Below are 21,351 nucleotides of genomic sequence, written 5' to 3' on the forward strand. Positions count from 1 at the left end.
TGACTTATAAAGGAAGAATATTAATTTTTAGCGTTATTTGTGTCTTGTTTAAGAGTAGTTCTTATTTAATAGTTCTTGAGACCTGCTGAATTTTAAAGATTGTGTTTGAGCATGGAAATCCCAGCTACTGCAGTAATAGAGCAGAGAATCAAAGAATGGACTTTCTATAGGTTGAGCAATTTATTGCTTTATCGAAGCTCCAGTTTTATGGTAATAATCCAATGTACTGAAAATAGTGAACCATATATTTTATTTATTTGTTTGTTTGTTTATTTATTTATTTTGCCAGTCACGGGGCCTGAACTCTGGGCCTGGGCACTGTCCCTCAGCTCTTCAGCTTAAGGCTAGTGAGTGCTCTACCACTTGAGCCACAGCGCCACTTCCAGCTTTTTCTGCTTATGTGGTGCTGAGGAATCAAACTCAGGTCCTCCTGCATGCAAGGCAAGCACCCTACCACGGAACCACTTTCCTAGCCCCTGAACCATATATTTTAAAAGTTAACCACCTTTCTTTTTTTTTTTTTTTGGTCCGGTCGTGGGGCCTGAACTCTGGGCCTGGGTGCTGTCCCTCAGCTCTTCAGCTCAAGGCTAGCACTCTACCACTTGAGCCACAGCACCACTTCCGGCTTTTTTCTTTTTGCTTATGTGGTGCTGAGGAATCGAACCCAGGGCCTCATGCATGCAAAGCAAGCGCTCTACCACTGAGCCACCTTCCCAGCCCCAAGTTAACTACCTTTCTACCCCTGTTTTCTTCTTCGTTTAAATTTGAGGGAAAATTCCTTTGTGTGTGGTTATTAATACTATAGGTTTTAAATAGGTGTATTGTGTAATTGTTTTTAAAACATATTTTGGTCTTTGATTGGGTTAGTGTAATCCCTGGAAGTTTTTGTCTTCATGCTATTCTTTGGGGACTTTAAATCTTCCAGGGAAGTTTGGCCCAGAACCAAGAAGAGTCTCAACAGTAACAAGATAAGCAGTTGTCAGTCAAATTTTGGCAAGGACACTAGCTGAGGAGCTTATAGATGCTTTTATATTACTTTATATTCTCCATGGAAAGACTTTCAATAGCTCTTTAAAGTGTTTTGTTTCTGTGTGAGAACTATCCTAAGTTAAAACATTTCAGTTGAAAAGACTGATCGAAGCCCTTCCTTTGAGCTCTCCACTTGGATTCTAAGAGTATATACGTTATGGAAGTAAAATTACTTCCTGCTCTTAAGAACTTCCTTGAACAGATAATTTCAGTATTACTTCTGAGAAGCATGTGTATCTTTCAAACACAGAGGAAAGTTATGCAGACTAACTTAGCTTCAGTGACTACTTCTTGGAAATGACTTTGAGCTCAAAAGATGTTATAGTCAAGAAAAAAGCATCAAAGAGCACATTGCACGTAGGAGATAACATCAGAAAAAACACACACACACACGTATGAAATCAGATGTGAGCAGTTAATTCCTAGGCATTTAGCATTACTAGAGCATAATGACTTGACAGTGGACAGGCAGGCAGATAGAGACCTTGCTTGGAAGGATTTTTGTGCTTTGACAGTTACGGTATTTGGGTTGTTTTTTAGGCAGTGGAAAATTATTGAAGAAGATTCATCAAGAAAGCAATGTGTTTAGATTTAAAAAAATCAGAGAATGTATTTGATAGGCAGATGGGTCTGAAAATAAAAATATGCCATTTATATTATATCTTAGAACTACTTCCGATTTTATTTTATTTATTTTTGGGGGGGTCCAGTCATGGGGCCTGACCTCTGGGCCTGGGCGCTGTCCCTCAGCTCTTCAGCTCAAGGCTAGTGCTCTACCTCTTGAGCCACAGTGCCACTTCCGGCTTTTTTTCTTTTTGCTTATGTGGTGCTGAGGAATCAATCCCAGGGCCTCATGAATGCAAGGCAAGCGCTTTACTACTGAGCCACCTTCCCAGCCCCTACTTCCAATTTTCAAAGGCCTAAGTAATGAAATACTTTGAAGTATAAGATAAACTTTTTAAAAATATAATTTTATTGTTATTATTAAGTTGTGTAGTGCGATTACCATTTCATAAGTTAGGTAATAAGTACTTTTCCTTTTTGGGCAATATCATCCCTTCCTTTGCTTTCTTCCAGTTTCTCCCTCCCATCACTGCCCACAAGTTACATAGTTCACTCTCCACATAATTTATACTGAATAGCATGATTGCATTTGTTCCCTTTCTGTGCCCTCTTTTTGCCCCCAAAAAGAAAAACATCATCACCACAAACAACAAAAACCAAAACCCCGATTTCTATTTCCTGGAATTCATTTTAATAAACAGTATCTTAAATGTTCAGAGGAGTTACACCTTTGAGGTCCTCCCCTAAGATTATCTTCCTTGAGTCTGACTGTTTGTGAATGCCTAGTACTGTGTAAGTTATCATGTCTAGATATATTAGATCTAGCATCTACATATGAAAGAAAATATGTGTCATTTGTCTCTGAGCTTGGCTTACCTTACTTAACATAATTTGTTCTAGGCCCAACCATTTCCCTGCAAATGAAATAGTCTTATTCTTTCTAATGGATGAGTAAAATTTCATTGTATATATGTACCACATTAAAATGAAAAATTTCAAATGATGATAAAAACTTTCTATAACTTTTTTTCAGAAGTAGAACAAATGAACATAGATATGACATAGTTTATAATAATAGGATATAGAATCCACCAAATGTACATTCTGACAAAGAAAATTGTTCTTGCATTTGTTATAGTGACCAGCACTATAATTCAACATGGGATTGTATTTAATTGATATTTATATTCTCCAGCTGTTCACTGAAAGACCTGACATGGGTCTTTTTCCTCTATGATTTGGCTTTAGGGTTCTATAAGCTTTTCCATTATTGCTTTTCCCATGAGTAAGCTGGGAGATAAATAAACTGTAAAACTGTCCATGAAGAGCATCAATGCAGTTTAAATTTTTTTCTTACTAATCTTGACATTGATCAGAGAAGAATTTTTCAGAAATTATGTAATGATTTTATTTATTTGAAAGTACAGAAAAGAATGGGTGGAAAATCAGTATAGTTAGGTTCCCACTGCACTGTTAACGCTGGTGAGGAGAGTAAGAAAGTGTGCAGTGGTGTTTGTGTTGCTGTTGTAATTTATTTACCGTATTTAAGAATTGTAGAAAATAAGCTTACTTATTCACAGTTGATGGTGTGGAGTAGAATGTGTGTTTGAATTCTCCAATTACCACATGTAGGACTATGGCCTTGGTATTTCATTTATACAATGGAGATAGTAATGGTATTTCCATAAAGGAGTATTCAGTGGAGTTAAGTAATATAACAGTGTAAAACAAAACTATTAGGATAGTATTGATACACAGTATGTCTTCAAATATTAGTCTTACTATTATCAATGTTATCAATATTATTACTACTGTGTTTGTTAATACAGATTAGGCACACAGAATTTATTGAGGGCCAAGATGTGAAAGTTATTGACAGATTGATTTTTTCCTTTTTTTTGTCAGTTGTGGGGCCTGAACTCTGGGCCTAGGCACTGTCCCTGAGCTCTTAAGTTCCAGGCTAATTCTGCCACTTCAGCCATAACGCCACTTCTGGCTTTTTCTGCTTATTGGCTCTGAGGAATTGAACCCAGGGCCTCATGCTTGCAAGGCAAGCACTCTACCACTGAGCCACCTTCCCAGCCCCAGAGTAATTTTGATATAGTGAGTAGAAGAGCCTCTAACTTACCCAGCCTGTCTCTTCACAGCCTCAGTGTCACCCTTGCCTCAAATGTCTAACTGTAGTAATAATGCAATTAATTCTTGGTTGCCTTGTATTTCACACTATTTACTACTTCTCTTTCTAAGAGATTAATGGGGTATTTTTTGTTTATTTTTTTAAAATCCATTTTGGGTGTCTAACATTGTACCAAGTAAGAGTAGCCAAGCAAGTGTTGAGCCCTAAGCATACCCCCTAAATGCTATTCATGGATTAACTCTTAATTCTTTCAGCCACCCACAAAAGCTAGACAATCCCCTAAGTAGCCACAGTTTCTGAATAAAGAAATGTAAGAAGGTTTGTGGATATTAAATAAGCTCCCTAAAGTCATGTGGCTCACATGCCTTCAGTTGGCTTTGAGCCCAGCTGTGTGACTCGGAGCCTGTGCTCTTAGGCACAATGTGCAGTAGAGAGCCTCATTTGTAAGGTCTTGACCCTCAAAACCTTTTCAGTGTGTCTGCTGTTTAAAGGTTCCTGCCAGACTCCTAAATAAGAAATCCATCATGTAGTCGGGCACTGATGGCTCATGCCTATAATCCTGGCTACTCAGGAGGTTGAGATTTGTGGATGATAGTTCAAAGCCAGCGTGGCCAGACAAATCTGTGAGGATTACTTGAGCCCAGTTCAAGACAGATGGGCAACATAGTGAGAACCTGTCTCAGAAAACCACCCCCTTCATACACATACACCTTTGCCTGGTAATAGCCTTTTGTTAGATATATTTTGAATCCAGTTTATCAATCTTCTTTCTAATTTATGATGATATTTGTGTCCTGTGTCCTTTGTCTAGTACAAAGTTATTTCCTGTGTTTTACTGTAGAAGTGTTACACTTTTTTTTTTTTTTTTTTTTTTTTTGGGTCCGGTCGTGGGGCCTGAACTCTGGGCCTGGGCTCTGTCCCTCAGCTCTTCAGCTCAAGGCTAGCACTCTACCACTTGAGCCACAGCGCCACTTCCAGCTTTTTTTCTTTTTTTTGCTTATGTGGTGCTGAGTAATTGAACCCAGGGCCTCATGCATGCAAGGCAAGCACTCTACCACTGAGCCACCTTCCCAGCCCACTTTTTTTTTTTTTTTTTGGTCGGTCGTAGGGCTTGAACTCTGGACCTGAGTGCTGTCCCTCAGCTCTTCAGCTCAAGGCTGACACACTGTCACTTGAGCTACAGCGCCACTTCCAGTTTTCTTGTAGTTTATTGGAGATAAGAGTTTCACAGACTTAACTGCCCAGGCTGGCTTTAAACCGCAATCCTCAGATCTCAGCCTCCTGAGTAGCTAGGATTACAGGTATGAGCCACCGGTGCCCAGCTATACTTTTTGACTTGGATATTTAGGCATATGAGTTAATTTTAGTTCTTTTGTGTATAATGTGTGTGTGTGTGTGTGTGTGTGTGTGTGTGTGTGTGTGTGTGTGTGTGTGTGTGTGTGTGTGTGTGTGTGTGTGTGTGTGTGTGTGTGTTGTGGGTCTTGAGCTCTGGGCCTGGGAGCTATCCCTGAGCTCTTCTGCTCAATGCTAGCACTCTACCACTTGAGCCACAGCACCACTTCTGGTTTTCTGGTGGTTTATTGGAGATAAGAGTCTCACAAGCTGGGCGCTAGTGGCTCACATCTGTAATCCTAGCTACTCAGAAGGCTGAATAACAGTTCTAAGCCAGGACAGGCAGGAAAGTCCATGAGACTCTTATCTCCAATAAACCACTCAGAAAACCGAAAGTGGCTAGAGTGCTAGCCTTGAGCTGAAGAGCTAAGGGACACAGACTTTGTGTCCACACTGGCTTTGAACTGTGATCCTCAGATCTCAGCCTCCGGAGTAGTTTGGATTACAAATGGGAGCCACTGGTACCCAACTGATGTTCACTCTTGTGTACAAACATCCAGTTAATGGTTTCAGTTCCATTTGTTGAAATTACTTTGTTTTCCTTCTGAATTAATTTGGCACTTTTATGTAAGAACAGTTGACCACATAACCACAGATGTCATATTTATTTATCTATTTATTTATATTGCTGGTCCTGGGGCTTGAACTCAGGGCCTGGGCACTGTCCCTGAGCTGCTTTTGCTCCAGGCGAGTCCTCTACCACTTTAGCCACAGTGCCACTTATGTTTTTTTTGGAGATAAGAGTCTCACAGTTTTCCTGCCCAGACTGGTTTGGAACCATACTCCTCTGATCTCAGCTTCCTGAGTAGCTAAGATTACAGGCACAAGACAAGGGCACCTACCTAACCTATTTTTAGCCAACAAGAAGTTTGTAGGTGAGTTAAGTTGTTTTGAAGGCTAATGTACCCAGAAATTTATCAGGTAAAAGGAGAATGGTTACAACTTCTTTAAGAACAGGAACTCTTCCATTTATTTATTAGTTGAACAGCATTGAGTGTGTAGCATTGAATATCCTTACAGAATATGTAGGCTGGTGAAGGAGACATACAACAAGAAACCAACCATGTCTCTGTAAAGGCTTTGAAGGAAAGACAGCAGGCTTAGGGAGTAGAATGAGCTGTGGATCAGGAGGCCCCTCTTGAGGGATGAGAGCTGGTTAAGTAGGTAGAGCTGTACACCTAAAAATCCTAATTGTTATTCAAGTTGTGGTGGCATATGTATATAATCCTAGCACTTCTCAGAGGTGAGAGATCATGAGTTCCAGGCCAGATTGGGCTTCATAGTAAGACCTCAAATGAACTTGGCACATTTGAGGAACTGAAAAGAAGCCAGTGAGTACAATGAGTGCAGCAGCAAATATTGCTAGATGACCATGGAAGTCTAAGCTGAGGCCTGACCATTCAGAAACTTTCTGGGTGGAAGTAGTTTGGATTGTATTTGAGTGCAGCAGGAAGGCATTGAAAGGTCTGTTCTTCGGTCTTGCCTCTTTCAGTAAACCATGTAACACTATCTAAAGTTATAAGTTGAATATTATTGGCACACCAGAAACTGCTCTTGTGTTTACAGTATTCACATTACCATCTCCATAATCAAGTATTCTGACAGCTATTTTAATTTTACCGTGGTTTTGAACTTTATATAAATAAAACTAAACTTTATACTGTATAAATGGAATTATTGTATTTACCATTTATGAGATTCATCAGTGTTATATGTAGTAGTCCTTTTTCTTTATTGTGTTGGACTTTGAGGGGGACTAGTTACATTATTGGATCTGTTTTTAGGTCTGGTCATGGGGACTGAACTCTGGGCCTGGGCACTGTCCCTCAGCTCTTCAGCTCAAGGCTAGCCACTCTACCACTTGAGCTACAGTGCCACTTCCGGCTTTTTTTTCTTTTTGCTTATGTGGTACTGAGGAATCGAACCCAGGGCCTCAGGCATGCAAGGCAAGCACTCTACCACTGAGCCACCTTCTCAGCCTCTTGGATCTGTTTTTAAAAGATACACTGAATGTTCTGTGGGAGATAGTGAAGAGACAGAAAATCAAGAGACTTGAGAAAGTAATTGATAAATTAGGTGAGATTTTATTCAGAGGCAGGATGAAATAGATACATATGAGATACTTCTTGGGAAATAAAATTCAGGCAATTCGCTGATGAATTGTATAAGAATATGAGTAAGGGAAAATAGTTCCCAGGTTTCTTAGACAACTGATAAATGGACATTTTAATTTTTTTTGAAGGAAAAGACTAAAAGAAGGACCCTTTCAGGTAGAATTAGAAATAAGAGTTCATATAAGAGGAATTGTCACCAAGTGTTTGGGTTATATATGTGGCATAAGTTTAAAAAAAAGTAGGACTTGGATAGTAGGAGCTACCATGTAAAGACACTGTATTGGAGTTAGAAGACCTAAATTACCATCTTATTTAACTTCTGTGGGCCATCATGTGAATCAGGGAAAAAAACCACCTGATCATTTTCAGCTCCATTCTTTCTAGGTAACATGGGAATAAGATTAATTGAGAATAGACTTACAGAAGCTTGATTTCAAGAAGTATCATTTAGCCAGGCAATGAGGGCTTATGTTTGTAATTCTAGTTACTCAGGAGGCTGAGATCCAGAGGACCACAATTTGAAGCCAATTCACAAAGAAAAGTCTGATAGACTCCAGTACCAAAATAGTAACCCCCCCCCAAAAAAAAACAAACACCAAACAAACAGGGCTGGCAGCGTGGCTCCAGTGGTAGAGCACCAACCAAGTGAATGCAAGGCCTTGTATCTAATCCCAGTGCCATCAAAAAAGAAAAATCCAATTAACCAGCAAAATGGTAGACTGGAGGTATAGCTCAAGTGGTAGAGCAGCAGCTGATCAATCAAGAGTGCAAGGCTCTGAGTTGAAACTTGATACTGGCCAAAAGAAAAAGAGGAAGACGAAATAGTAAATATCTAGAAAACCACCATCTTATTTTAGAATATAATGCTTGTTCTTGACATGGCCATAGACATCAAAGAAGAAATCAGAAATTTCAGAAGAAGAAACTATAGGACTTGCTTAGGCTTGTTTTATGGCTTAATAGAAAGGGAAGAATTATTTACCCGTGAGCCTGAGATTTCTAACCTGTGAAGCTATAAAAACAGCAAAAGCAGTGACAAATCTGGGTGGTCTAAAAGGGAAGTTAAGTAAAGGACAGGCTACAGTTTTCATTGTGTGACTCAAAAACATGCTTATCTTTTAGTTGTCAGTTACATTCTGGCAATGAGATTGGGGGGGGCGGGGAAGGGGAAAAGCACAAGAGTAGAACTCAGTTGATTCTTCTTCAAGCTTAATTACTAAAGTTTGATGGTCTCAGGAAAGTCAGTGTCTCAGATATTCAGTGTAAAATACATATATTCAGTAAAAATACATCTAGGGCTGAAAGTGTAGCTCAGGTAGAGCTTATGCTTAGCATTTCTGAGGTCCCTGAGCTTCATCCTTTGTGCCACCCCAAATGTGAAAATACTGTTAATTGGAATCCTTCTTGTAATTTTTAAGATGGTCATGTTGTTTCTTACCTTAGTTTAAAGTAAAATGAAAAGTGGAGGAGGGGACATTAAACTTTTTTTTGTTGTTGTTGTTCATCATAGGGCCTAAACTCTGGGCCTGGGCACTGTCCCTAGCTCAAGGCCAGCTCTCTACCACTTGAGCCACAGTGCCACTTCCGGCTTTTTCTGCTTATGTGGTGCTGAGGAATTGAACTCAGGCAGGGTCTCATACATGCAAGGCACACACTCTACCACTGAGCCACTTTCCCAGCCCCAACATTAAACTTCTAAAAGGCTGTGTTTGGAACTAACTCAAAAGCATCAGAAACTAGTCTCTACAGGTGTCTGAAAAACTAATTTGGGACTTGTCTGGAAACTGATCTTGTATATGACAGTTAGGGAAACAAAAAATGCATCTTGTTGTCAGTCTTTCATGTGCCTTAAAATTGGAAATATAAATGAAAACTTAAGTTCTACCTGAACAGTTGCACCATGTGTGTTAGCAGAATTTTAAACATTCCTTTCTTATATCTGTTGCTATGAGCTATATACTTTTGCAAAGAGTCAGATTAGGATAATGATTCAGTTTGTAATTTGTTTATACGTAATGATTTCTAACATGTATCAAGGTTGTCAGCAACTGTGACACGCTGGCTAGGAGGATGGGTGAACTTGACTGCTGAGCTGAATGAAGCCTAGCCCTGTCAATTGATAATGAACTGTGTTTACTTTTCTAAACTTGCTGTGCCTCTAGTTCCCTGACTGTAATAAGAGATACTATATACCTGCAAGATGTTGGGAGGATTACATGTAAAGTGCTATGTAAATGTTCATAGTAGCTATTAGAGTGGTTATTTTGACAGTTGTCAAGAAATAAAGCACATGAACAAAGCAAATGAATCTTCTAGAGGCTAATAGCAGAGGGAACAGAAATGGTATAGTGCTAGAAAATCATGGACTTTAGAGTCAGACTTCTTATGCAAAGTCCAGTTCTTCCCCTGAGCTTTGTGTACTTTTTAACTTATATACCATAAGGAATCATAGTGCTTCCTTTGTGAATTGTCAAATAATATATAAAGTACCTAAAGCCTGTTGCTGGTGGCTCATGCCTATAATCCTAGCTCCTCAGGAGGCTGAGATCTGAGGATTAGGTTCAAAACAGTCCGGGCAAGAAAGTCTGTGAGATATATCTCCAATTAACTCCCCAAACACTATGGCTCAAATGGTCTTGAGTAAAAAAAGCTCAAGGACAGCACCGAGGCCCTGAGTTGTAGCCCTATGACTGGCACAAAAAATAAATAAAATAGGCTGGGAATGTGGCTTAGTGGTAGAGTGCTTGCCTAGCATGCATGAGGCCCTGGGTTCCATTCCTTAGTACCACATAAACAGAAAGCCAGAAGTGATGCTGTGGCTCAAGTGGTAGAGTGTTAGCCTTGATCACAGAAGAGTCTCAGGGACAGTGCCTAGACCTGAGTTCAAGCCCCAGGACTGCAATAAATAAATAACTAAAATACCTGGACCGTAGGAGATGCTAAGAAATGAGCATGCTGTCTGTTCCCTACCTCTCAGCTTCCCCAATGTAGAAATACTGGTAGTTTGATTGTTCTGTGTATTCTTACTTGGAATTTTATAACTTAGAAAACTGTGTTTGCTCACAACAGAAGAAATAATTATATGATTGGATGGATACACTTTGGAAAGTGTACTCTCAGTATTTATTTCCATATTCCCTTTGCTGTTTTGGATTACTTGCTTTATCATTGTGGCAAATCATACTTAAAAACCAAGGTGGTAGACATTAGTAGTCATAGAATTGAAATGGTGGTATGTAGCTTTAGTATCCTGCACAGTATTCAGGATAGCTACAGTTAGTTCATTGAAGTTGGTACACTAGTAAAAACCTATTCTCCCCTTTGAAATAGTAAAATCATGTACAGAGCATTCATTAATTTTATTTTTTTCTGTGCGACTCCTGGGGCTTGAATTCAGAGCCTCAACACTGTCCCTGAGCTTTTGTGCTCAAGGCTAGCACAGTACCACTTAAGCTAAGCTCATGGACTGTCCTGCTGAGGCTGGCTTTGAATCATGATTCTCAGATCTTCTGAGTAGCAGGGTTATTCTAACCCCCCTGCCCCCCCACTCCCAGTTCTGAGCACTGTTTTTGAGCTTTTTTGCTCAACTAGCACTCCACCACTTGAGCCATAGCTCTACTTCTAGCTTTTCAGTGGTTAACTGGAGATAAGAGTCTCATGGATTTTACTGCTGGGGCTGGCTTCAAACCGTGATCTTTAGATTTTAGCCTCCTGAGTAGCTAGGATTACAGACATGAGCCACTGGCACACAGCATGTTCATTAATCTTTTATTTTGAGATGTGGACTTGTCAAGCCTTATGTTTACATTATTATATTACTACATAACAATAGTATCTTCAGATATCATCTTAGAGGGTTGCAGTAATTGTAAGATTATAATGCAAAGACTAAATACAAAGATTATAGTGCAATGATCTAATGAAGAATGTCTGTCAGAATCAGCTGACTTAAAAATACTCATACTACTAGATGTGCTGGCTCATACCTGTAATCTTCTTAGCCTGAGTGTAGGCTGAGATCAGTTCACAGCCATCCTGGGCAAAAAAGTCTGTGAAACTCTTATATCCAATTAACTACCTAAAAACCAGAAGTGGAGCTGTGGCTCAAAGTGGTAGAGTTCTGGCCTTGAGCAAAAACAGCTTAGAGACAGCATCCAGGCCCTGAGTTTCAGCCCCAGGACTGACACAATAAAAATGAAATGCTCATACTATGGGCCCCACTGCCAATTACATTAAATTAGGATCTTTAAGAGATGGACCCTGAAACATGCATTTTGTTAGGTTCTTATTTATATTTTGGCCATACTGGGGATTGAACTTAAGGCCTTATGTTTACTAGCCAGGTACTCTACCATTTGAACCATGCCTCTAGTCCATTTGCTTTAATTTTTCGGATAATCTCAATTTTTCAGATAGTCTCTTATGTTTTGATGAAGGCTGGTCTTCAACCACATTCTTCCTACCTATGGCCTTCCATGTCATTGGCATTATAGGTGCACAGGACACACCCATTTTATTTGCTGAGATGGACATCTTGCTAAACCTTTTTTGCCTGGGCTGGCCTTGGACCACTGTCTTTCCAGTCTCTGTCTTTCCAAGCTGGTATTACAAGTTTACACCACCATGCCTGACCCTGAAATGTGCATTTTATAAGTACCTTCAGATAATTCTCTTGTAAATGCTATTCATTAAAAACAAATAGATTCTTGGACGCATGTAGAGAATTGGGCATCCTTAGACACAATTGTTATGAGTGTAGATGAATACCACATAGCCGGTAGAAAAGTTTTTCAGCATCTATGAACACTTCAAATGTGTTATCCTGTAGGTATATATACATGCACTAAAATACAGTCGGAAGAATCTTTTATGTGTTTGCTCTTCTGTGTTCTCTGTGTGTCTTTTTTTTCTTGTTTTCTCCCCTTTCCTCCTCTTTCTCCCTTCCTTTGGGAAATAGGACTTTTTACTTTTGTAAGTAAAGTATTTGAAATAAGATTTTGTTTTTGTGATAATATAAAGAACTGGACAAAACATGAATGAATTTAAAGGAAATTCTTGGGAAACTATTTTAGAAAATAGAAAAGAATGTTAAGACTATCTTGCCCTTTTACAAGAAGGATAAAAGTTAGTTGTTAAAGTTGTGACAATAATCAGGAATTTTTCCAGACATCATGATCTACTTCCATAATTCCAGCAGAGTGAATGCTATAGGATCTTGAGTTTAGGGCCAACCTGAGCTACAATATTGCAACCATGTCACAAACAAAACAAAAAAAATCCCCAAAGGATAAAATATACTTACGTGTCAAAATTATGTAGGCTATCTACTTTTATAACTATTTAATGTCTGTTTATATCTAAATATGACAATTAGGTTCAAAATATTTTTGCTTGATTTCTTTTCAATTAATTGATCTGTAGCCTGTTAGGATATTAATACTTTTTAATCTGCACTTTTCTAATTTTAGGCCCGGTGAGAGAAAGGGAAAGTTAAGGATGCTGGAGCAGAACAATGGATTTCTCTTTCTCTTTCATGCAAGGGATCATGGGAAACACAATTCAGCAACCACCTCAACTCATTGACTCCGCCAACATCCGTCAGGAGGATGCCTTTGATAACAACAGTGACATTGTTGAAGATGGTGGCCAGACACCGTACGAAGCTACCTTGCAACAAGGCTTTCAGTATCCACCTACAACAGAAGACCTTCCTCCACTCACAAATGGCTACCCACCATCGATCAGCATGTATGACACTCAAACCAAATACCAACCATATAATCAGTATCCCAATGGGTCAGCCAATGGTTTTGGTGCAGTTAGAAACTTTAGTCCCACTGACTATTACCATTCAGAAATTCCAAACACAAGACCACATGAAATTCTGGAAAAACCTTCCCCTCCACAGCCACCACCCCCTCCTTCGGTACCACAAACTGTGATTCCAAAGAAGACTGGCTCACCTGAAATTAAACTAAAAATAACCAAAACTATCCAGAATGGCAGGGAATTGTTCGAGTCTTCTCTTTGTGGAGACCTTTTAAATGAAGTACAGGCAAGTGAGCACACAAAGTCAAAGCATGAAAGCAGAAAGGAAAAGAGGAAAAAAAGCAACAAGCATGACTCAGCCAGATCTGAAGAGCGCAAGGCTCACAAAATTCCCAAATTAGAACCAGAGGAACAAAATGTAAGTTGAAACATCTTTTTGAGAAGTTTTAATTTTTTGTGTTTACTGGAAATCAAACATTTTTTTAAACTTTTTATCTATTCAAATGTGAGTATTTCTAGTAATGTATAATCACTAGAAGGTGCTTGGGATATTAGAATTGGTTATGAGTACGTATTTGTTGACTAAATGAATGGACATCATTGGAATGAAGAAATATTCTTAAAGCACATTGACACACCAAGAATCTTATGTATGCTTCTTTGCTTAAGAGCCTCAGTTATTTTTACTTTTTTAACAAACTCCTTGTTTTTTGTTTTGTTTTGTGCCCGTACTAGGGCTTAACTGAGGAGCTAGTGCTACTAGTTAAGCCACACCTCTGCTTCCAGCTTTTTCCTCTGGACTTTTCTGCCCTGCTAGCTTCAAACTACAGTTCTCAGATCTTTTTTTTTTTTAATTGTGAAAATACTGTATAGAGGGGTTACAGTTACATGGGCAAGATAATATTTCTTATCAAGCATTGTTGCCTCCTCCTTTGTTTCCCCTTTCCATCCCTTCCCATTCCCCCCCCCTCCGTCCCCCTAATTCTCAGCTCTTAACCTCTTGAATAGATAGTATTATAGTTGTGAGCCATCAGGACTTGGCCAAAGGCAAAGAGAAATTTTTTTTGGAGGCTGGGAATATGGCTTAGTGGTAGAGTGCTTGCCTAGCATGCATGAAGCCCTGGGTTTGATTCCTCAGGACCACATAAACAGAATAAGCCGGAAGTGGCGTTGTAGCTCAAGTAGAAGAGTGCTAGCCTTGAGCTGAAGAGCTGAGGGACAGTGCCCAGGCCTAGAGTTCAAGCCCATGACTGGCAAAAAATAAAGATTGGGGGGGGGGTTCATTTATTTCAGAGTGACTAGTTGGTGGCACGTAAATTGAACAGTCATTGCTAATGTGTGTACTATGAAGTTAGCTAATGTAGTAGAAGAACTCTTTATTAAAATCAGAGTTAGGGACTGGGAAGGTGGCTCAGTGGTAGAGTGCTTGCCTTGCATGTCTGAGGCCCTGGGTTTGATTCCTCAGCACCACATAAGCAAAAAGAAAAAAGCCGGAAGTGGTGCTGTGGCTCAAGTGGTAGAGTGCTAGCCTTGAGCTGAAGAGCTGAGGGACAGCGCCCAGGCCCAGAGTTCAGGCCCCACGACTAGACCACCACCACCCCCCCCAAAATAAAATGAAATCAGAGTTAGCATTCATATATCTTGATTAAAACTTAAGGCAGAGTTTTATAAAAAGTTATCCTTCATAGGTAACTTAAGCTTCATGCTGCTGAATTTTTTTAAATATCTGAGACTTTAGTGTGTAGTTGCATAGCAATTACATAAATATAAAAATCAACTCTTTTTTTTTTTTTTTTTTTTTTTTTTGTCGGTCGTGGGGCTTGAACTCTGGGCCTGGGCGTTGTCCCTCAGCTCTTCAGCTCAAGGTGAGCGCTCTACCACTTGAGCTACAGCGCCACTTCCGGTTTTCTGGTGGTTTATTGGAGATAGGAGTTTCACGGTCTTTCTTGCCCGGGCTGGCTTTGAACCGTGATCCTCAGATCTCAGCCTCCTGAGTAGCTAGGATTACAGGCGTGAGCCACCAGCGCCCGGCTAAAAATCAACTCTTGAATGAAGAGTTCATGGTATGAATTTTTCTTAGACATTGATTGGGAAAGTAATGTGTTTTTTTTATGATTTTCCTGATTTTTATATCTAGTACATCTGAAAAACTTACTTTGTTATCTTCTACATAAGGATATTTTACCTCTTACTAAAACATCTTTTCTTTGGGAACTATGTCCACTACTTCCTGCAACTGAAATGTGACCTTTTTCTGGAGCACATGTCACAATGACTCTACACTGCCACAAGTGTGCTATTTCATCAATTTTTCATTTTACTAACACTGCTTGAATATATTTGATGTGCTGGCACTATCTGTGAGAACTGAGTATGACAGAGTATGAAAAGCAGATACCTGCTTCAGGGTCTTGTGTTCCTGTGACAGAGACAGAAGATTGTGTGTGTGTGTGTACGTGTACGTGTACGTGTGTGTACGTGTGTGTACATAGATACACAGGGTCAGAGAGTCAGTTGCTCTGAACAAAATAAAATTGGGTAATGAGTAGAGTAATCAGGACACTTCATTTATTCTGATGTCGTAGTTTTGCATCTGTAAGATGAAGGCTTTGGACACAACTGATTTTTTTTTTTTTTTTTTTGTCGGTTGTGGGGCTTGAACTCTGGGCCTGGGCACTGTCCCTCAGCTCTTCAACTCAAGGCGAGCACTCTACCACTTGAGCTACAGCGCCACTTCCGGTTTTCTGGTGGTTTATTGGAGATAGGAGTCTCACGTTCTTTCCTGCCCGGGCTGGCTTTGAACCGTGATCCTCAGATCTCAGCCTCCTGAGTAGCTAGGATTACAGGCGTGAGCCACCAGTGCCTGGCTAAACCTTAAACTACATTTTTTTTGGGGTCCAGTCGTGGGGCCTGAACTTTGGGCCTGGTCGCTGTCCCTCAGCTCTTCAGCTCAAGGCTAGCACTCTACCACTTGAGCCACAGCGCCACTTCTGGCTTTTTTTCTTTTTGCTTATGTGGTGCTAAGGGATTGAACCCAGGGCCCCAGGCATGCAAGGCAAGCGCTCTACCACTGAGCAAACTTCCCAGCCCCAACACAAATGATTTTTAAGTTGCCTCTTGGTTCCTTACTTCATTTAGCAAATGTACCCCACTCAGTCCTCTACCACTTGAGCCACCACCTACTCCAATCCCTCCCTCCCCACCCCTTTCTTTCATCAGTCATGGGGCTTGAACTCAAGGCCTGGGCGATGTCCCTGATCTTTCTTGTTCGAGGTTATCACTCTACCACTTGAGTCACAGCTCTACTTTCGGCTTTTGGGTAGTTGATTGGAGATAAGAGTCATACACACTGTCCTGCCCGGTCTGGCTTTGAACCTCAGTCCTCAATTCTCATTGAACCTCAGTCCTCAATTCTCAGCCTCCCGAGTAGCTAGGATTACAGGTATGAGATGTTAGTACCTGGCTTCAAACTCTTTTTTTGTGTTAATTTTAAGCTGTGGTATCACATTTTTGCCAAAGGCTGCCCTCAGACTGTTACCCTCTTATCTGTAGCCTCCTGTGTATCTGGAATTACAAATCATACCACACCCAGCTTATTTGATTGAGGTGTGGTCTTGCTAACTTTTTGTCCTGTCTTAGAATCATAATCCTCCTAATTTCATCCTCCATAGTAGCTGGAATTACAGATGTCAACAGCCACAATAGTTTCTTATAGTGACCATCTGTCAAATACATGAACAAATGGAAAGAGAAAGTTTAATTGTATGCACTCTATAGACACATTCACTGTAACACTTCTACATTTGCTCATAGCCAAAAGCAGAGAAATCATCACTGTGACATTGTTGTTTTTCTTTATATAGTGCAGGGGATAGAATCCAGGATCTCCGCATTCTCCATTCACAGCCATGGAGCTACAGCCCTAGCTCCACTACAGCATTTCTTACTAGACCTGCATTGAAAAGACGTATGATGCACTATGGCTTTGGGAAACCACAGAAATATATAAAGCCTGACAGATGGCTAAAGCCAAATTAGTGTTTTAAGTGTTATTAGTGTCGGAGAACTATCTTCTGGCTGGACTTGCCTTTGTTCAGAGAGAATCTGGCAAATAAGGAAATACTTTTATGTACCCTTTGCTACATTTATTTTCCCTTTTATCCTTAAAGTTAGCCAGAATAGAAAAGGAATTGGAAGCTGTGAGAGGCAAGCTAAAACAGTCTTGTTTATTTTTCAATCTACTTTCTGCTTTATTAGAATCTAGGAGCCAAGCATAGTGGTGCCCATCTGTAATCCCAGCACTCAAAAGATTGGGGCAGGAAAATTTCACATTGAGGCAACCTGGTCTACACAGTGGGACCTTGTCTCAAAAAAATAAAATAATGTAGAAAAATTAGAGTCACTTTTCAGTCAGTCTGAAAGCACTTGTGTCTTTGTTGTCTGCTGGAATTACCTCCCTATTGCTTAAGGCTTCAGCTAGTTCTTGTATTAGAGTAAATGGATAGAATTTAAGAGTTCATCTTTGGTTAGTGAATCGTGCTTAGTATAAATTAATATTTGATTATTTAGGATCTTAAAATATCTTGAGGTAGAAAGTAGAGGGTTGGTTGCACTCAATTTAACTAGACTATTGTGTGTGTGTGTGTGTGTGTGTGTGTGTGTGTGTGTGTGTGTGTGTGTGTGTGTGTGTGTGTGTGTGTGTGTGTGTGTTAAGTTCTCTTGAGCTAATAAGTTTAAGTTTGGGGTGACATCCAGGTTTTTTCTTGTCTTTTCTCATGTCCTTTTCTGCCTATCTCCCTTCTTGCTCATCTTCCTTATTCTTGTCTTCTTTCAAAGAAGTTAATGAGGAGGTAAACTCCAGTTAATTGAATTCTAAGTAGTTGAAATGTTTCCACCCTTGGGGCATCTGTAAGCTTAAGAAATAGCTGCCATAAGTTATGCTTCATCTGACTTTGGACTGTGAAGCCCAAGGTCCTGAAGTTCTGGCTCATCCTCTGTTAAACTAAGCAGGTGACAGGAATTATAACAGATGAAACTGTGTTGTAACTTTGGTTGTTTTTAAAATTGGGTTTCCTTAATTTGAACAATATCCATTCTGCTTCCTCAGGACAGATGTCTTAAATGTTTTATTTTTTGAAGGTTTGTGCCTACTCATTGTCTTTAGAAATTCTCCAGTCCTTAGCAGTTGGTATTCGGAGAGCTGAGACATGAAGGGAAACCCAGAGAAGCATCTGCTTATTCTATACTAGACAGTTCCCCTCCCTCCAGTGGCTCAGGGAAGTCTCGTGTGACTGTGGACCTGGAGAACAAGTTTGAAATGGGTCTCCCAAGCTGGATTTATTTTTATCATTCTTTCCCCTTCTTTCTTCTCTCCCCTCCCCTCCCAATTTCTTTTTCTCCTTGGTAGTACTGGGGCTTGAACTCAGGGCCTCAAGCTCACTTAGTTTGCCTGCTAGGCTAGTGTTCTATTTCAGCCACACCTCCAGCCCTGCTTTTTGCTGGTTAATTGAAGATAGTTACAGACTTTTTTGCCTGGGTTGGCTTCAAACTGGAATCAACTAAATCACACCCTCCTGAGAGGCTGGTATGAGCCACTAGACTCATAAAAAAGCTACTTGGTTATGCTTGGGACTATAGTTCAGTGATGCTTAACTCTATCTTCAATCCCTCTCCAATACTGTAAAGATTAAAAACCTAGCTTGATTTTTTTAAAAAAATAAAAAGCTACGTTTTTCTTTTTTCTTTTTCCTCCCATGTCCTTAAAATCCTACTCAGAAAGGTTTTTTTGTTGTTATTTATTTGTTTGAGCAAACATCCCATACAAAATAATACACTTTAAGCTTTCATCCACAGCTCTTTTCTCAGTACTTGATCTGTAAGTAATTCCATCCAGCTTGAGCTGCTTGGCCTTCTGGAGAGTGGCTGTTATTTGGAACAATCTAAGTATATCATCTCAATAATGAAAATGTGTCCAAATATCTAGACAGCAGGAGATCTGAGATCACGACTGAAATTGTATATTTTAAAAATCTACGTTAGCTTTTTTGCCTTTTACCAAATTAGAAGCATGTGGAAATGTTTCTGGACATCTCTCTCCTTGCCAGGTGTAACGTCTCAGGCATGTTAAGTGTAGGCTGTATGCAAACACTCAGTGGTCTCTTCATGGTCTTCTTTAGCAGTGGGATTATCCACCAAGTCAGTCTCATTAACTCTTAGCTTGCCATTTCCATTTATCAAAAGTCAGTGACCACATAAATCCTGTTAGCCGAGAGTCAAATGTTCTGTTTTCTAGCTTCAGAGAATTAAATCTTAAAGTTCTTTGAAAAATATTAGCTGAAATTCTACAACTTGAGCCATGCCTCCAGCTCTTGCTTTTTGTGAGTTATTTTGGGGAATCTCACAGACTTTTCTGTCCAAGCTGCTATCCTCCAGATCTCAAGCTCCTGAGTAAATAGGATTACAAATGATGTCCACCAAAAATTTTCAACTTAAACATTGACATTAGTTTTTTGTTTTCCAGAAAAATAATGGTTTTGCTTAGTGTTTCTGAAAATCTTTTTGATTATTTTATTAAGGGTTTAAAACTCTTATCAGATTTGATGCATATTACTCAACTTAATGAATCTTTTAGGTTTTAACAAAAGTACTAAAACAAATTTTAAAGAATATTTAAGATACTGTAATTTATTTTATTTTTATTTATTTATTTTTTGGTCTAGTCGTGGGCCTGAACTCTGGGCCTGGGCACTGTCCCTCAGCTCTTCAGCTCAAGGCTAGCGCTCTACCACTTGAGCCACAGTGCCACTTCTGGCACTGCTTATGTGGTGCTGAGGAATCGAACCCAGGGCCTCATGCATGCAAGGCAGGCGCTCTACCACTGAGCCATCTTCCCAGCCCTGTAATTTATCTTAGATGCATCCCTTACATGATTTTTTTCTAATTTAAGAGATTTTGTTGTGATTCTTTCAATGTGGATCAGCCAAAAATATTTAATAAGTTGCAAATACCCATAAATTCATAAATTTAAATTAAGATGAATTGATCATCAAGGACAGTTAGCTCACAGTCATCTTTTTTTCCTCTGATACTGAAGTAACAGTATTAGGATTAGAAGAGGTGTCTTTAGTCCCTTATTAGCTTTAATATTTTGAACTTGGCCTCTGTACTTTGGGCACCTGGGGGAAAATGAATTTTATGCTTAGAATTATATTATCTGGGGCTGGGAATGTGGCTCAGTGGTAGAGTGCTTGCCTAGCATGCATGAAACTCTGGGCTCGATTCCCCAGTACCACATAGACAGAAAAAGCCAGAAGTGGTGTTGTGGCTCAAGTGGTAGAGTGCTAGCTAGCCTTCAGCTGAAGAGCTGAGGGACAGTGCCCAGGCCCAGAGTTCAAACCTCACGCCTGACAAAAAAAGAAAAAAAAAAAGAAAGAAAGCTTAGATGCCTTGCATGGTGGCTCATACCTATAACCCCAACGTTTATAAAACCGTATCTGAACCAGTAGCTGGACAATGGTGGTAACAAAACTTGATCCTAGTTGTACAGAAGTAAAGCATAAAGGGCTAGTTTTGTGCTTCCAGTGGTAAAGCTCCTGCCTAGCAAGTGCAAGGCACTGAGCTCAACCCCTAGTGCCACCAGGAAAACAAACAAAAACTTAGATTTACCTTACCACCACCCCTCTTTGAAAATGACTATGTAAAAATTGCAGTTCTTTCGAAGTGACTGTGTGTGTGTACATGCGTGTGCAAGCCTGTGTGCGTATACTGGGGCTTGAATTCAGGGCCTGGGGCACTGTCCCTCAGATTTTCACTTAAGGCTGGTGCTCTGCCACTTCAGACACATCTCTAGTTCTGGCTTTTTAAAATAGGAGATAAGAGTCTTGGTATTCATCAACCCAAGTTTGCTTGGAGCCACAATCTGGAACTCAGTCTCCTGAGTAGCTAGAATTACAGGCCTGACCCAGCCACCCAGCTGGAAAATAACTTTGATAGTGTAGTATCAAATCAGCCTGAAAGAAAAGTCCATGTATCAAATCAGTGTAAAAGAAACACCAACAATCTGAAATGAAATTTGGAAAGGAGACCCTGTCTTTAATCTAGAAAGGAAAAATATCACCAGTTCCTTCAATCTGTCTTCAATAAGAGATCTACAGTATGTACTTATAACCTTGTAGCTGGGTGGCTGATAAAGGAAGATCACAATCTCAAGACCAGCCTGGGCTAGGCAGAGCATGACTGTCTCAGGGAAGAAAAAACGTCTAGTGATAACTTTCATGGAGACATCATGAGGATTGTATATTAGAGAATGACTCCTTTTTGTGGCTACCATGTTGTTAAGTTGTCCTG

At 39.9% G+C, this 21,351-nt stretch overlaps 1 protein-coding gene across 6 annotated transcripts in view; it reads left to right on the top strand.

Annotated features, from left to right (window-relative positions):
• Nsd3 (nuclear receptor binding SET domain protein 3) overlaps positions 1–21,351 on the top strand; it is a 120,465-nt gene that overhangs the window by 25,426 nt on the left and 73,688 nt on the right. For all 6 annotated transcript variants that reach the window (XM_070016159.1, XM_070016161.1, XM_070016160.1 and 3 more), the window contains exon 2: positions 12,705–13,423. In XM_070016159.1, coding sequence (XP_069872260.1) covers positions 12,749–13,423 — 675 coding nt within the window. In that variant the 5' untranslated portion in view covers positions 12,705–12,748. The remainder of the gene's footprint in view (positions 1–12,704; positions 13,424–21,351) is intronic.

The sequence above is a fragment of the Dipodomys merriami genome, unplaced genomic scaffold, assembly GCF_024711535.1.
Source record: "Dipodomys merriami isolate MVZ:Mamm:240054 unplaced genomic scaffold, mDipMer1.0.p SCAF_12, whole genome shotgun sequence".
NCBI classification, from domain to species: Eukaryota; Metazoa; Chordata; class Mammalia; order Rodentia; family Heteromyidae; genus Dipodomys; species Dipodomys merriami.